The following is a 19,140-nucleotide window of genomic DNA, read 5'->3' as shown; positions in this document are numbered from 1 at the left end:
ATTTATAAATTAGTAACATATCTACACGCAATACCATTAAATATTATCATGGCAGAAAGTTGTAGTAAATTATCATCTACCTTGATAAGAATCACAACCACTATTTTATTATAAATAAATAATATAAGCTTTCAACATGATGGAATTTATAGTATGTTGATGATTATAACATTTTACTGTAAATATTAATATAACCCTTCCTGTAGGTGTATATAAATATAATAAATTGTTTTAACCCACATAAATGCATGCATAACTAACATATCAAACATTAAAGTGCAAATCTGCCTTTCACAATTGATACTGATAAAACTTTGGACAATTGATAAAACAGGTAACTTTTAGTTCTAATGATATTTGAGGTGTTCACATGGCTAACAAATGTTGGTTGTATTTTCGTATTATTTTAACTTCCAACAAATTTTTCGAATAGTAAGTATCTAATTGTGTTATGCCATGGTCCTATTTTGTTTGTTCTATTCATGTCTTTTGTGGCAAGTCATGTTGCATCGTCAAATAGATCTCTAATGGTCTACAGTTTCCTTATTCCATCACCATGTTTATTCTGACATATTTGAAAGATGGGACAGGAGGCATACATGTACATCCCCCCACCCCACACTTTTGTACTCTTTAATAGATTAAATACCACTTCCAAATTTTGTAAATGCTATAGTAGCTTTTGGGAGGCTCAAGACCCTTGAACCTACTGAGACTTATTCCTGGACCTTGTCAACAGACCACTTAAGTTCTCCTCTACCATTTTCTATATGCCCCAAGATTTGTCTGGTGGTTTTCTTTTTAGTGGCTTACTTGCATGGCATGTTCCTTCAATTATAATGCCTATCCAGGTAACCAAATAAAGAATTTCTTGACCCACCAATCGTTTGATTCAATTAAAAAGTAGGCCACGCCCCACACATCAACATGCAATCAGTCAAGTACCAATTTAGATAATTGTTTCAGGGCTAGCTGTACATCTAAACTTATAAACAAAAGATATTTTGGACAACATTCTGAAACATTTTATGACTTTGGCATTTCCAGTGTTTATACTAAATTGTAATGATAAGTATCAGCTATTCTGGCAAACTGACAATATTTCTTTCTATAAAATGCTTGGCACCAAATTATAGACAAAAGAAATCCCCCCAAAAGAAGATGTTCAAGTTTAAAAAAAAAAGACATTTAAAATTCATCAAAGAATTTTTTGGTTGCTTTTCTTATCAATTATTTATAATCCGTGTACGGTAGATGTTTTATTTGTCCAAATTAAGTTTGCAACTGAAGGGCATTTTGGTACCGTAGAGTCAATATTAAAGTAGCTACACCACTTTGATTTAGGTCAAAATAAAGTGTGGAATTTGGTTGATTTGATATGTTCATTACCTTCATATTCATATAAGCGAGGTAATCAAACTTCTAAATCACTAGAAATATTGAAAAGGTGAGAAACAAGATTCTCTCTAATTTTCTCTAATATCAATTATATTCAGCCCTTTCCACAACAACATGGATTATTTTTTACCTTTTGACAGAAAAAGGTGGGATCAAACAGATTTTTCATGTTACAAGATCATAATTTTTGTTTTGAATATTAAGTGGTGGTCAAATCATTTTTTAATTTTAATTTTTGGCAGAAACTTTCAATTTGTGAATCTAAAACTTAAAATGTAGACGTTATATACTTCCTTTGCAAAACAAAACAAATTATATTCTTTATCTAATTCAACGTGTTTTTAAATCACTATAGTGATAGGAAAACCCCACAGAATATTAGTTCTGAGACAAATAAAGAAATCTTGAAAAACAAAATATTCTACTCACCTGAGATCCTTCTTCGGTTCCTCCAATAATTCTAAAACCAAAACCACTTTCATGTCTGGGTAGATGAACAGTCATTTCTCGATACTGCTGTCCATCTTCTTGATCTGGAATACGAGTCAGTGGTCCATACGGAGAGACACCATATTGGTTACCTGAATGTAAGGTTCCATAACGTTTTGGCACTCTCGAAATTTCCTCGCCTTCAAATGATGTACTATGTTTCTGACGACTCGGTAATGGTGAATTATTACCTACAGCTTGGAAACTTCTTGTAAAATCATTGCCATAGCTACGTTCATGAGAATCTGTATGATCATGATTAAATCTACGTCCAATGTTCGGAGAATCACCTGGTCTAATGGGACGATTGTAATCATGACGATATTGTTGACCATATTCCCACGCAGGATTAGGCGTAAATCGTCCACTCGGTTTAAATCCTGAATGATTGGAGGACATACCTGGTGTTGGTGTTTTACTCCTCATATCATTGGCTGTTGGTGTTTTTGGACGACTGTGTTCTGGTCTATAATCCGGACCATACCCACGATTTAACATGTCCGGACCTGGTGTCCGACTTCGGAACTGTCCTGGTTTGATATTTTCTCTCTCTAGTTCACGCCTATCTCCATCATTTTGCATAGCATAATTATTAGATCTTGCATAACCATATGGATCATTGCGAAAGTTTTGATGAGGAATTGGATGAGATCCATAATCAATGTGACGAAATTGATCGACCCGGGGACCGGGCGGGGGTCGTGAATTGGAATCGTAGTTCCCAGAATTATGAAAATCCGATCGGGAATGATTAAATTCATGATGATTACTATTGTCATGTACATTATCACCATTGTAACGATTTTGCACATCACTAAACACAGGTCGACTAGCGACTGGAGGTTTTGTTCGATTATCAACCAACGATCCTTGAAATCTTGTGGGTGTTTTGGGACGATTGTCATTCATCGTCGGTGTTTTAGGACGACTATCGTTTAATATCGGCGTCTTTGGTCGATTCACATCATTGGGAATTTTACCCCTCATTCCACTGTCCACTTCATCAGGACTTTCTGAAACGGATGAAAAGCATAAATGTCTTAAAACTTGCATTTTGGTCAGAGTTAATACATCAAAAAATTCCTGAGATGATTATGTAGAGCTATCTCCAATATGTCCCCTTTCTAAAGCAGAATTAACGAATTCAAGAATTCATTACTGTTCATCCAGTTTTTGTTAAAGTTTCTCCACATTACATAAACCACATGTTAACTTCATTTTAATTATTATCCGAGATCACATGTTTTATTTTATAATCCTCAAACCGATATTACTTCATTACATCTTTTCAGGCTATTCAGTAACAATGCGAAACTATGCATGTCGATGCTTATCCATTATTTATGAGCAGACGTATTGAGTAATATCAGTTTCTGGCAATCATTTTAACATGTCATTGTCTAAATATTTCATTTCTGCCAAATCCTAATGAAAGTGATTATACTATTCCACAGTTGTTTTATACCACAAAATTCATCCAATAATTGAGTCAGTAGAAAGAAATACTTTTCTTTGAAGTTTTATGACAATTCCAAACAGTAGTTTCAAGAAATACTCCATTCTATGAGTGAGTCAGGAGAAAGCTACAGTATCTTATTGCTTTATAATAACTCCATACATTGGTAGTTACTTTACTCGTAGAAACATTTACACTGGTAATGCGAACTTTCATGAACCTAGAATATTATTTCCAATTTAGAGTAACAAGTCAGTTATGTCTGTAAAAAGCCATAAAAGAAAACATAGTTTATTCTTTATGGCTATTACCCATTTTACTAACCACACTTAGTATTTTTCTTAATTAATAACACATAGATTTTTTTTGGTATCACAAATTAGTTTTTTTTTTAAAAATTCACCAAAGGCTAACTTCGAAATTTAAACTATTGGAGTAACTTGTTAACACAGATAACCATAATTAAATTTTAAAAAGACAAATCACAAGTTTGAAACTGTAAAAAGTAGTCTTAATCAAAATTACCACAGCCACTTCATATGGTCAACATAATTAAAAGGTAAAATACAACTGAATTATTTATCGTATTTCACATTCTCTATTCAACACAAGATATACAGATTGACAGACTAGCTATGGAAATTGGAAACCTCTGGTTAGAACCTGTAAAATGGTTGTAAGAAAACTTTATTTTGTGTCTAAAGTATTGTTTAACATGCAACTTTGGTTGGATAACATAATCAACAGTTACTGATGTAGGTTAATATTGAACTGAGACACAATACTGAGATCCAGAAAATCAGATTGTCAGAAATCTACAAGAAAATGCAGTTGAACTGTCCAACAATAGAAAACAGAAAACAAATTAGGACATAAACATCTTGTGTTTAGAATTTAGAGGACTGTTATGTTTCATTTGATACTGCTTAAATTATTGTATGAAATCATCTAATGGAAAATTTACAACACATCAAATGAACAATAACAGTTTGATACACCACTTTTCAACCAATTAGAATCCAAGAACTTTCCATTTTGGGCTACAGGTACTTATCCATTACCTATATTTACAAGTTGAGAGGGTCCTGATAGACACATTCAGTATCGACAACTACAATGACTGATGCTTGCACAAAAATCAAACTCTACAACTAGAGGGTATGAAAAAATCATCCACAATTCCACACAATATAGAAGTGAAAGAGTACAACAGAAATTGGCTAACTATATCAACTTCAGAAGTGGTATCAGTTTTTCTATAAATATATGCTATGCATAGGTTTAACTCTTTTCTTAAATGAAATGAAATCAAATGAAATGGGGTTTAATGTCCTACTGTTCTGCTCCGAACTGGGCTAATGAAGATAACTTTCTTTAAACTATACCAGGTATAGTATACCTCCATTTAGCTAGACGCTAGACATGAAAAAAATCCTTTATTAGGCAAGAACTTTTCATTTTACCTGGTGTCATTTCTCATTTGAGGAGTTCATATGGGCTTAGTAAGAAATTTTTCTTGTATTATCGTATTGTACAAAAAGTTATACTGATATCCATTCAAATCACAAATACCAGTAGACGAACATTTATATCAAGATATACAAGATAGAACTTGTGCCTTATCTGTTATTTACAAGTAGCAGGATGTTACAAAAACAGCAAATATGATTCATGATTTTAATATGAATGAATGGAGTACCTTTGATATATAGAAATAGAAATCATATTTCCACTTGTCAAAAATGGCAATAATGGAACACAGATCCAAACCTAACAGTATGTGAAAATTACTACAATACATACCACATCAAGATTTATATCCCGTGGAATGTTATTCTATAAATAATAAATACAGAATAAATGATTCAGAATGAATGAATGAATGATGTAGTGTGAGCTTTTTATGGTGAATAGATACAGCACATCAACAGACCATCATAGAAACAAAGGAATCTGTGCATCCAAATCTGTGTATTGGGATAACTAACTTTATCATCAATGATCCAATTTGTAGATCCTTAGAGACACACTATTCCAGACTAAAATTTTCAGATCATACAGGACCTTACATTGTGCAAAACATCTGTGATCTAAATTAAATAAATAATTTCTGAGATTTAGAATAACACTGACCCAATATCTCATTAAATCTTCAAAAAAGAGAGAGAGATGTATAAAATCAACACTTTCACCTGATCACGTTTTTTCTTGCAGACATCTTGATAAGAAACAGAAAGAAATCTGATGTATCCTACTTACACATAACTAAGACTAGAATGATTCATACAGATATCACCATTTATTAGCAATATGAAACATTTGATATGAGAAAATTAGTCTATATTGGTGCAATATATGGAACACATAGTTTTGATGTGCCATGTATTACAACATATATTAAAACATATTTCTGTTTCTGATATCACTATGTATGCATTGCGAAAATGATGTGACATTCAACACCATTTCTGGCATTTAATATTGTAACATATTATATTACTGTACATTACATCAATAATTTAACATTGATATTTGTTATTAAAACTTGTGAAATGTGACTTTGAAATAAAGAGAATTAATATAATTAAATGAAAACCATGGATATATTGCACTGATGTAATCAAACAACATCAAAACTAATCAGATTATGTTTCTGATAAATTATTCATGATAATGAGTTGTGAATACTACAAGACCTTTGAAGCTCGTAATGAATTGAGAAGATAACGGACAGAATGATAACTTCTAAGTCAGAATATCTTGCATTACAATATTTCTATGCAAAAATGATTTAATTCAATTTTAATCTGGAAAGGTACATAGTAATTTTATTATTTAAAATTCTAAAATGGCCCACATTAATCTCAGAATTTTAGGTCAATTTTATTTTTCAGGTCACGATAGAATTTGAGAAAGAACTGATTTTCGTACGGATCCCATAATAGCCTCTATTACTGGATTCAATCGGTGCAGAAAAGTAGGACGTTACACTGCAGTTAAATTTATTTGTATTACTGGATACACTTTGCTACAGAAAAGAACGAAAAATTTTCAGCCATATATGCCATTTCTTGATATTAAAAAGCATGGAAATATGTCTCTGTTTTTTTTTTAAAAATGAGCTGTTGATAGGAGAAAAACTGCCAACCGACAGTCTGCTTACACAAGGAGGGAAGATCTCTGCTTGTGCATGATGAAAGTTTGATAGGACTGAATGTTGTATGGTTAAAAAGACCTTTAACACAACCCAATCTTTTTTCTGAATGTGGGAGAAATTCTACTATTATCTTATCGGATTTATCATTTATCTGTCGAGGATAAGTAAGCTTCATGTTTAAGATTATACCTGTAATTGGCATCTAATATAGTTCCTACTTATAAGGGTACTTGTGAGACTCCAGTCACTCAACTAGCATTCATCTCTATTAGAGACAGCAGTATTTGGTTAGTTCGTAGATCATGTATGGTTCAGACTACATACAGGTGAAACAATATTACAACATTTCAACCCAAAGGCCGAAATGTGTATATATTTATAAAAACATGAATCCTCATCTTACTACCATTTGTCTTGCATAAACACTGCTCTATAAATATCTTAAAACAAGGAGGAATTTGGTGTTAAAACATAAGGTGATGAAACATAGAAATTAGCTAAAACGCCCATGGACAAGAAACTTTGTGCAGAAATTCTGTTATGAAAATGGACGGTAAAACAAGGAATACTTGGGGCAAAAACATGAAATTTATGTTATTTTAACACAAGATGTCGAGACAAGATTTATTAGCTAAAATACCTGTAGTTACGTAAATACACATATCTCGTTAAATCTACATTAAACTAACACCTGTAATAACACAATTCTTGTCATCAAATTAACTTACTTGAAATACCTTTACCACTTCACCAACTATATGCCATAACCACCAACAAAATTAGAAACAGAATTCAAAATTAACATACTTTTATAATAAATAACTTACACATGTACATGAACAACCACATAACAAAATCACCAACATACAAAAATCAATATTAACATAATACAACCAACAAAATGGAAACCAGTAATCATAAATTTAGCAATGACACGATTGTCACCTCACAAAAACAATCAACACATAAATTCCAATGAAAATCAACAGTTTTATTTGTGACTCAGATCAGAAACAACAAAACAGTTTTCAAATTGACCAGTAAAATATTTCAACAGACAGTTGTTCATGTACGTCTAACCAAGGGATTCCCGTAACAGGTTTCAATATTTTAACAACAGATTAAATTTTACTCTGATATTTAATTACTACCAGTGAGCATCTAGCAGGTAATCAAATCTTAAAAATATTGTCTGCTTCAATCTTTATCCATGGAAAGCACATAATCTTTTTGAATTAAAATTTCACAATTTCACAACACTTATTAACACTTCTCAGGTATTCACAGATCTTTACAGGTATCCACAAAGAATTATTCCCAGGTAAAAACTCCAGTGAGAATGACTGGTAAACATCCACAGGTATAATACCTGCCCACTTTCACACCTAGTTAAAGATCACTTATTAATACCATGTGTTAGAGAGATTCTCTACCATAGGAAGGCATTAACATACAATACATCCTACTGGCAGAGTCATGGCATTACTAAACTACTTTTATTCCTTCAGGCTATACTACCCAGCAAACACAGCTAAGTCACAACAACGTTCTATTCACGATAAAGAAAACATGTTAAATGTCAGTGAAGATAGTCTTCATTCATAACCGGAGATAAAGTGGTCCAAATTATTTAGAGAACTTAAAGGAGAACCATTTTTTATCAAATGTTTTATGTATCACTTGAGATTTTCCAGAAATCACTAAAATATCAAATCTAACAGAACAGGTGAATTATCTATTAAAGCTGTTGGAAACTATAAATCTTAATCAAGTTTTGAGCATTTACTATGGTAAACTGGCATTTTCGACCAGTTATCTTCTTCTCCTGGTTCTGGTTTTTACTTTGATTGTTTTGGAACTGGGTCAGTGTACTCAGTAGTATAGTTTTCTTGTCATCTTGCTTGCATTTGTAGAAAGTTTATTATAATCAGTGGTCTGACTCCAATGTAAACTGTAAAGAACAGTCCGACAACTTTCAGGCCTATATATATAAATTCATGTTTGTTATCATCCTAAGTTTCCATATCCCGGTGTAGTCACATCCAAAATGGTGAAAATTGCACCCATTTAAAATTTCCTTCTATGGTGACTTATTCTCCCCTGTTAATTACTTTTAGATAAACAGTGCTCTTTAAAGTCACGTTTTGAACGCTAACTGTAAGTACCAGAAGTTTAAGCAAACTGTTTCATTACTCTTAAAATATAGTCAAGTTGTTTATTAATCAACTTAGCCCAGATGTTGTTATCGTTAATGTAATATATTCTACTAATTCTTACTTTATAACCAGTATCTCAAACCAACTGAACTAACCTACTGACCATATGTGCTGTGGCTAGCAGTACCAGAATTAAGGAACTGAATCAGAACAAATTAAACACTGATTTTGTGTATTGGAGAATTTTCAATTTCAATAAATTCCTTAAATTTGGTATAAAATGCAGGAGATATTAATCAATTTTCTAAAATTTCATCTTTATTTTTCAGGAAGATATGTCAAAACCCTATTCTGTTCATCAATTTTATAAGTACATTATGAACAAAAGTAAAATATTGATTAAATGTCTGTTTCTACATGAGTTTATCATCACATGAAAGGTAATTCTTTTAAAAATAACTTTTTCTACCACTGACAGGTAGAGATTTAATCTAAAATTCTCAAAGTTTGATTGTATGTCATGGTTCCAAAAGGTTGATAATGACTAGAGAAGCCTAGTCGAAACGTCGCTCAGTAAAAAGCAGTAATTGTATTCCATAGAATTGTGACCTGTATACTCTAGTTCAATTACTAAATGCCATTGAAACAGTCCATGAATAATGTAGGAAAAGCTAGATGGCACGCTATAAAATCACAAAGTTCTGCAATGGCTTTAAGGTCTATGTTTATGACATATAAACAATCTCTTGGAGAAACATGCATAATAAGTGTTCCAAAGCAAAATCAGTTTTTACCAAACTGAATAAATGGTAAACAAATAGTACAGTTATGTCTGGAAGTTATCTTTCAGATTCATCAAGTCGTAAACAAATCATAAAACTATCATATAAATAACAAACTTGATGCTTATAAAGTAATTAAAACATCAACGCTTGACATGGATTTTATCTCTCTCTGAAAATTTCATTAACAAGTATCTTTTTATGATCATGAGGTATAATTAAAAAAAAAAAATCTGAATAAACAACTCATAGTAGTGTGGTCTCAAATAAATAAGGTAACTACAAATTCCTCTTAAATAATTAATTTCTAAATAATTACAGAGGTTAGGTGGTTGAGTGATCTAATGCATGCGTTATAGTTCGCACAAATGCAAAATTCATGAATTCAATTCAAAGCTTGTATATAACAAGCAATAGGGTTGTCTGCCTAAACTCATGGCCTGTGGGTTTTCCCGGAGATCTGTTTTGCTCCTACTACTAAAGAACCCCCCACACCAGCGAATTATTGATATATTAAGAACTATGTATTAACCCCAAAACACCTAGCTTGTGTTGAGTAAATGTTAACCCCCAGTTCTCTATCATAATTTATCACCCAATAGTACATTCTACAGTAGATATCGCTTGTGTGATATATTTCATAATCTACTGCGATATCTCCTTAGGAGATATCGCTTTACATTAATTTGATTGGTCAGTTGAAAAGAAACTACTTTTTTTATTTTCAAAGAACAGTTCATTTCTTATAAAAAGTAACTTTTTTTTTTATTAAAAATGAACTATTGTTATTTAATTGACCTTGATGGAAACACTGGATTAATATAAAGGACTTTGCAATGGTTGAATTGCTGTCAAAAAATAATGTATCACTACACCGTAATGTAATCAGGTTCAGTAAAAGTGAAATCTACAGCAAAGAATTATATTTATTTATTTGTGCATGTAAGAAAGGATTGGGTGATAAATAAAATCTCCTACTTGTCTTTTTTGATATCAAAAAATATCAACACTCGTCGATAAAGTATATAAAAATCGGCAGAGCCTCGTTTTTGTTACTTTATCGACTTGTGTTGATATTTTTTGATATCAAAAAAAGACAAGTAGGAGATTCTCTATTTAATTATACTGGAAATGAAGTGCAAAAAAACAATCAGTAAGTGTAAATATAGGCCACATGAACAAAAAGAACAAGAGATACTAGTACAAGTAATGAAAGAACAAAGTCAGTTGCTTTTTTCAAGGGGGTATTCATCTATAATGATTGAAATGAGTTTTAAACTCTGCATCTTATACGTGCACCTACAGGTAGTTAGTGTGGCTAAAATACTGTAAAGTTAGCTGAAATCATAGATGATGATGGCAGCATATGTTTCAAATCATATACATAATAGATGTCTGATGTGTAAAACCAACCCTCATTCAGGTGCTAACACATGTCAATCACTTAATTATATATGGAAGCCAATTCACCCTTGATATTAATAAATGGTATAATCATATTCCAACTGATTATTTTCTTTTTATCCACCCGTAAACATTTCATTACAGGTGAGAGTTTTTATATATATTATGTTTTTTCTCGAACATATGGGCAATTTTAGCTTTAGTTACCAACAGGTAATTTCAGTCCACTTTTTGATAGCTCAACAATGGCACACTGCATCACCTGCTTTGCTTCATGAAGGAAATTAAGGCAAATAAATGGAGAGAGAGAGAGAGAAATGGGGTTTAACGTCCACTCGACCCAGACTAGGTCATTTCGGGACTAAAATATGGTTTAATTTTATTTCAATAATTCGCTTGTGTGTAGGGGTCTTTAGCAGTGGGAGGAAACCGGGGGACCCAGAGAAAACCCACGAGGTTGGACAGGCAACCCAACTCCTTGTCAAGTACAACCGGGGAATTGAAACCACGCCAGTTGACTCAATGACAGGCCTTATGATACAGCACGCACATACTAACCATTCGGCCATCCAACCCCGGCCCCCAAGTAAAAGGAGTTTTAGTACTTTAACATAGTTTGAGACTAATACATAGTAGTTTTTTTTTATTTCTATGACTACATGTGAAATATGCAAGGATTAGATTATTTTGCCCTGACAGTGGTGTTTTCACCTACGATACTCTTTGAATTGCTTTTGGTTTTCTTGTTATACAGTAAGTTTGTGCCACCTACAACCACTACCATATTTAAAATATATAACAAAAATTGATGTTTTGGAGATATCTCAACACAATATAATTATCATATTATAATATCCAGCATAAGCTATTAAAGAAACTTAAACACAAACAAGTCTTCATTGACACAATATTAAGTGAAAGATAAATTACCTTGTACTGTAGAGAGTTCATTTAATCGATCATTTTCTCCTTGTGATAATGGTGGATTACTACTGGCAAAACTTTCATCAGATTTTTCTAAAGATAACAGTATCACAGAATTAATGAATGAAACAGCCATACAGCCAATGAATTCATTTATTTGAATCCTTTTTAATTCAAACCAAGGGGACATCTTATACTTGGTCAATTCAAACGGAAAGCTCATTTGATTAATTCAACAGAAAACCTCATTTCTTTGATCCAAAATGAAGCCTCATTTGATCCAACCAAGGGGAAACCCCTATTTGATTTATCAACCAATCTAAGGCAAAAACTGCACCTGATCAATTGATCAACCCAATGGGAAAACCTCATTTGATAATTCAAAGAAGAATAGTGACAGGCTGTTCGACACAGAAGGATATACCAGTTTAGGATGAATTCTCAAATTTGGCAATTCTTTCGGATTAGAAACTCAGGGATCAAACTTGGAGGAGGTGGTGAGCCGTTGGCATTTGATAGGAAAGAGTGATGAGGAAACATCAATAACATTTACATACCTGCATGGTTATGACTATTGGCCTCGTTAAAGAAATATGCACCTGGTTGTATTATTCCATCTCTTGGTTTTTCATCAAAACTACGAGACTGAAATAACAAAATTTACAAATTAAAATATGTACTTACGTGGACAGTAAATATGGCTTTGAAAAGTTGAAGTTTTGAAGTACATGCCTACTCAACCATATTTATGTATTACTTATGTTCAATGTTATATATGACATGACACATGACCCTGTGCTACTACTACATAATCCATTTTTGAATAATTGTCAAAAATAAAGCCAAAACAATTCCATTTGTACATTAAACAAATTGATATGGAATGTGTTACACAAAACATTTGTTACCATCAATATAAATATAGGGATCATTCTCAGTTGAGTTCACATAGCTAACACATTTTTGTTCAAGAGTTCTGCTAAAAACACTATACTGTATTCGTACATTGATATACATGTTCACAGCATTAGTCATAGATTTGACCACTTTTAGATCATAAGAGTCAAGAAATGGAACTTACTTGCACAGCAGCACCAATGAGGCTATATTTTACCAAGTAATCATATTTAATATTTTCATAACAAAAACTTTTCATTAATATTTATCCATACATATTTATACAATAAAACATAATACTTACTGGTTTCACTGGTTTTCTGCCTTTTATATGAAATGGCACGCCTGAAATATTGAAATAATTATAATTTATGTCATACCAGAACTTGATTCACTGCATACACCAAATAATTTTAAATTGACATGTTATGACTTCTAAAATAAATTTCATGTTTAGCTATTTTTAATTTCCCATCATTCAATCATGGACAAGTATAATTTGGGCAAAAATCCAAAATGTTTCAAAACCTGCAGACAGTCTAATTTAAATTTACACACACATAAATCCCCCAAACCCATCACCATCCTTGCGAAGTAATTCATTTTTCCCCTTACAAATATGCAATTTAATATCCATCCAAACTGTCACGTTATCCATTAATGGAGAAAACACAACATTTAGGAGACAAAATTAAACACCTTATTTGAAATATACTTAAGCCTTATTAATACAGAATTAATTCACTTTGAATTAACAAATTAACAGTACATAACACATGAAATATAACCAGCTTCTAAATCCACAAGATTTTTAATTTTAAATATCATACAGAAATTTTATTAGCTTAAGCCTTTCAACAATTACAAACAAACTTTTCAGAATACCAACTTGGAGAAAATAACAAATATGGAAAACATGCCTAGTTCAATAAATTCATGCAGCTAAGATTTATTGGCTGGAGTCCAATGTCAAAAGCATGTAGATGCCTCTTGAACAAACAAAAAGTTTGTTTTCTATTGTTTTCAGGCAGGTTCTCTAGCCTGGAGATTATGTGATAACCAACTAATGTAAATAGAACCGCCTAATTCACTTTGAATCTGGGTATTTTTTTGCTTATCTTGTGGAAATAAAAACTATGTAAAATGAATTTGGTAGTATGAAAGTTTATTTTCTGAAAAGTACATGTTTATTTTGTCTTGCAAGATGCAGAATACCGAGTCTGTATCTACATCAAAAGTGAAAAGAAAAAAAAAACTTACAGGCAAAAGAATTTTGGAAAAATAAATATCTTTATGGGTTAACTAGAGAACAGTCTTGCTATAAGTTCCTGATACATTTTCTTTCGACCACAGATAACCTTTCTTTAAAACAAATATGCTAACCTTTGTTTTATGAAGTGTACAAAGTAAAGAGCAATAAGAGGTGTTTCAAAATAAATTAAAATTTGACTTCATCTATTTGAATTTGAAAACAATTAATATTTTGCTATAGGCCTACAACAGATTGAATTTTTTACTGCTTCCTCTTTACATTTATGTATAATAAGGCATTATTAGATTTCATCAATAAGGAGTTTGAACATAAATTTATGCTTTTCCTTAAATTCAAAGGCAATAATTTTCCACTCAATACTGACTTGAGTGCCCCAATTGAAGTAAAGTTTTATAATAAAGACCAGACCCACATATTATACGAGTCTGCAAGCTGTACAGGTGTAAGTGTAATATAAGACTATTTCCTGTAATGGCAGGGTGTTATGTTTTAACTCTAACATAAGTAACATATAATACACCTGTAGCCTTCAGTTTACACTGATAACCTGCACTTTATCTTAGATTCAGCAAGCATCAGGTATAAACTACTAGACACAATAATTAGGAGCTACTGCAGAGATGCTACTGCTTTATATTAACAACTATGGTTCGAAATGTCTGAATATGCTTACCCTTGCTCGTGTACAATAATAATAAATCCAGTTATTGTTCTTTTGTGCATCAGGTCACCACACTCATCCCCATCACACCTAAATGCATTGTAAATAATTTCAACTTACCTCCCCTCTGTATAACTATTTTAGTATCCGAGCCTACAGGACATTCCTTTAACACCCCTACAATCTCAGCATGTGTCATATCACGGACATTGATTTCATTAATATGATGTAATATATCGCCTTCTAATAAGTTTTTACATCGAGGTCGGTCTAAGATCTGTTTCACACGCTGCCCATATGGACTATCTGCTATCGTAAATCCAAATCCACTTTGTCCGCGCACTATGTTCACAGTTAACATTTCTATTTTGTTGCTGATTAAATCTGGTGGCTCCTCATTATTAATTAAGTCACCTTGTATGCTTTGTTGTGAAAAACTAATGTCTGGGTTTGCATTATGAGATTTCGCTAAATCTGGTAGCGATTTTAAACTTCGTTGTGATGTATTTAATGGATCGAGTCCGTTAACACCATACGGAGGGGGATGATTATAATGTCCATGTTCCGGTGCATTTACAGCAAGTTTTCTAACGATCTCAGTATTGGGATCGTCTAAGTTTGAGGGTAAGGCGTATCCACGACACACATCCAAAGTCACTGTTTCACCAGGGGGAATGCTTTGAAAGACACTAACAACATTTTGATGTGTATAGCCTAGAACACAGCTATTGTTTATATAAACCAAGACATCACCTAGAATAGAGAGAAAACAACATGGTGTTTATATTGACATTAAAACATTGTTCATTTCACCTATTAATAACACAGGTGCACTAAAATTCCACATAAAAACACTGATAAATTTTACCATTTATATTCTACAATGCTCACTAAAATAAAATAATCATACAGGTGTCCTAGCCTGGAATAAAACACTGGTATGTTGAAATATTGAACACATATCTCTCATTTAGACTAAGCCCCCAACAATACATATCAAAAATACACTTTTAACACATACTTATACGGAAGAACAATTACTACGATTTAAAAAGTATTCTCTCAACGTTTTTAAACAAATAATATGTTACATCTATATCCTCTTGTTTTAATATATGACAATAAATTACTTTACAATATTTCAAATGTAATGTATACACCATATGCAGGGCCGGTGGAAGCAATTCTTGATTGGGGGGGGGGGGGCTTCCATCCTAGGTCCTTATAGGCAAGGGTCCAGGGGCCGCAATAACCTGGAGAAAAGAGTACTTGCGGCCAAATTATTGGGGGGGCTAAAGCCCCCCCTAGCCCCCCCACTCCGCCGGGCTTGATATGCAATTTCAAATTAAATTGAGACAATTACAGAATCTGTTCGCACATTATTATTTAAAGCTATAATTTAAATTTTTCATAAAACTGATATGAAATGGGGTTTAATGTCTTCTCAATAAAATACACAGATATTGCTAAAATTTTCCCTGAAATTTCCACCTAATTTATTTTCCCACTCCAAATACCTAGGATTTTTTTTATCTTAACGCCAAAGTGTAATCGATGTACCTTTGAATGATTAGGCACACTTTCTTTGTCATCAACACCAAAAGTGAAGTTTGGTGGCAATGTCACCTTTGAATGGGTGATCAAATTCCTAAACAAATGGATCATTATTGCTGCAAATAGCTATAAGCAGTGACAGATGGTTCACGTGAGGCAAGGTAATCTTAATCATTTGAAAATACTTGAAATTTCTTCTCTTTAGACAACTTTTATTGTATTTTAATATTAGCATAAGAAAGTCTGAACTTTCAATTTAGATGATTTTTTGTTCTAATGTAAGGGTATAATGACACCTCTAAATACATTCTGATTAATAAGGGTTGTTCAATAAAGCCTATTGTCTGAACCAAAACTTCCTCATAGCACACTGCATGACATATGCCATACTTCATTAGACCAATTGGCACAGAAAAGTAGGACTTTAAACCCTTTTTCATTTATCACAGTCTTCCTATCCACTGCTCATAGTCTACAGTGGAACTATCAAAATAACTAAATACTGCTTTATTTTAGGAAGAAATCGAGAACACCTGATGAGATAGTATAAGTTACAGTGTGATTATTTTTGGCAAACACATGTAGATTTTTTAAGAGCCGACAATCGAATAAATAGCCAAAGAACAGTTTAACTACTATTCTGATGAGTTTTAAAGCCTCCATTGTTTATTTTATCGCCTAGACAACTGTAATCGGACTAACATGAACTGATCAGCATTAGATTGCAATGACTCATATGATTGGTTTAAAATAACTAGTGGGTGTAAATCAAGCGAAAAGATCAACATATTGATAAAAGTAGAACAAGTTGAAAGTTAATTAAATATACTCAAGAAAAAGTTCATGTTTGAAATACTGACTACCGCAGGTAGGTCTATAGGATTTCACTTAAACCTCAGACACAGCATTGATTTATACTAAAATACAAACAGTATTAGCTCTTTAAAAGGTTAAAGTCACTAATCCTCATTTGTGGAATTTTGAATCACTTGCTGAAAGCTGAATCTTTTTTTTTAATCTTATAGATCTTGCCTCATCCCAAATTAACACAGCACATCAAATCAGACCATTCTAGTACCAATATTTTATTTTAATCAAAATCAAAGCAATTCAGATACTTTAAACCATAGTAAAGCATGGAATTTTAATGAAATGAAAATGGCTGACCAAAATATGGTACAAAATCATGTTAAGTTTAATCTAGGATGGTGTAAACAAAACTTGTACTAATCACATCATAAAGCAGAATGAAATAAATGTAACCTGTAGAATATTACAGCTAGCATTAATTGTATGATTCACTATGATATAAAAAGTAAAATAACATTAATTACCTGTTCGGAGTTTACCATCAAGGTAAGCTGGGCCATTAGGAACAATATTTTTCACCTGTAAAAACTCTTCATCCTCCTCGTCAGCTCCAATAATCGTAAAACCAAAACCTCGAATACTTTTCACTAAAGATGTCTGGAGTAAATCGCCTTTTAATTCAGCAACATTTTTAGTAAACCGGGGTCGTCTTCCCTCCAGACCTGAAAAGTAATATAATATTTGTCTAGTTAAGAAATAAAAACTCAGTATTTTGGAAGAGTAGCATTACTAGAAGTGGGTAGTGTATGCTAGGTTTCCAAAAGGGTAGGATGGGAGAGATGACATTTGTGTACCATTCATCCTATTTTAAAGCCATTTTCATAGGTCTGCCCAAAATATTTCTCTTCACCCCACCCCAAAAGAAAACAATCTCTGAAGTTCTGCAAAATAATGAGTTAATTTCCTTCAGTCATTTTTAGGAGGCATGTATCAATATCTGGTTCTCCCAAATTACAGTAAAATACAATCATGGAGATATACTTTTTATAAAATATAAGAGGGACCGCAGAAGTGACCAATATATCAATCAACATGTAGGCAGATTACCCACAGGTGAAATAAAATATGATATGATAAAAGTCAAGAATAAAACTATTAAAGGGAGACTACTGATGTTTAGTTTGTTGAAAATATATAACAAGTACTATATCTAATTGATTAATAATATATTTATTGCTCTAGACACATAAAAACAATTTCACCATCTTTGATTAAATGCAGAAACCAGAATTCAGGAATAAAGAGGTGGGAGGGTGGCCAGAATTAAATACGTTATTTGAGAGAGAGAGAAATGGGGTTTAAAGTCCACTAAACACAAACTAGGTCATTTTCGGACTAGCTTCTGGTTCCATTTTTTTTCAATAATTTGGTTGCACAGAGGGGAGACTTTACCTGAGGGAGGAAACTGGAGGACCCAGAGAAAACCCACAAGGTTTGACAGGCAACCCTACTCCTTGTCACGTACAAGCAGGGAATCGAAACCACACCACTTGACTCAATGGCAGATCTTATGATCTAACACACATGTATTAAACTATTCAGCCACCCAACACCCCTAAGTTATTTGAATATACAATATTTTTTTTAATAGCATATATTGAATGTCACTGGAATTTCAAAGATACAACAGACAAAGAAGTTCCTAAAATGTAAATAATAAAGAAAAAAGAAAGATGAAAGAGGCACTTCATAAAGAAAATGAAAACAACTGGTCTATGATAAAGTGCAGAATGATAATAAAATTATCAACAGACAGATTCAAATAGGAATTCTAAACAGCTGACAAGATAAGTTCGACATTTCAAATTCTAGAAGAATTATGAGATATGAAAAATATGGAACAAAAATATCAGAAATATACAGTAACTTGTTCCTTCAGAAACTAATATCAATTCTTAGAAAAAAGCAGGACAGCTCAACATGCAGGAGGCTTTTCTTTTTTAAAACTTATTAAATTTTCAATGTCAATTTTCTGTGTGAATCATGATCTAATAATACCAGCTGGTCATTAATGTCCTTAAAACTTACGCTCATTTATCATAAAATGTATATTTTACTGACAAAATGAAAAGCCTGAGAAAAAAAAGGGTTTATACCCCTCTTGAGATTACCACTGAGT

General features: G+C 32.4%; 1 protein-coding gene across 3 annotated transcripts in view; it reads right to left on the bottom strand.

Annotated features, from left to right (window-relative positions):
* LOC126827721 (membrane-associated guanylate kinase, WW and PDZ domain-containing protein 2) overlaps positions 1–19,140 on the bottom strand; it is a 118,887-nt gene that overhangs the window by 14,678 nt on the left and 85,069 nt on the right. For all 3 annotated transcript variants that reach the window (XM_050557209.2, XM_050557210.2, XM_050557212.2), the window contains exons 9-14: positions 17,486–17,683; positions 14,718–15,350; positions 12,968–13,008; positions 12,324–12,411; positions 11,773–11,859; positions 1,828–2,900 (exon numbers count right to left, since the gene is read on the bottom strand). In XM_050557209.2, coding sequence (XP_050413166.2) covers positions 1,828–2,900; positions 11,773–11,859; positions 12,324–12,411; positions 12,968–13,008; positions 14,718–15,350; positions 17,486–17,683 — 2,120 coding nt within the window. The remainder of the gene's footprint in view (positions 1–1,827; positions 2,901–11,772; positions 11,860–12,323; positions 12,412–12,967; positions 13,009–14,717; positions 15,351–17,485; positions 17,684–19,140) is intronic.

The sequence above is a fragment of the Patella vulgata genome, chromosome 7, assembly GCF_932274485.2.
Source record: "Patella vulgata chromosome 7, xgPatVulg1.2, whole genome shotgun sequence".
Taxonomy (NCBI): domain Eukaryota; kingdom Metazoa; phylum Mollusca; class Gastropoda; family Patellidae; genus Patella; species Patella vulgata.
Note: the sequence above shows the minus strand (reverse complement) of the source record. Positions and strands in the feature narration are given on the sequence as shown.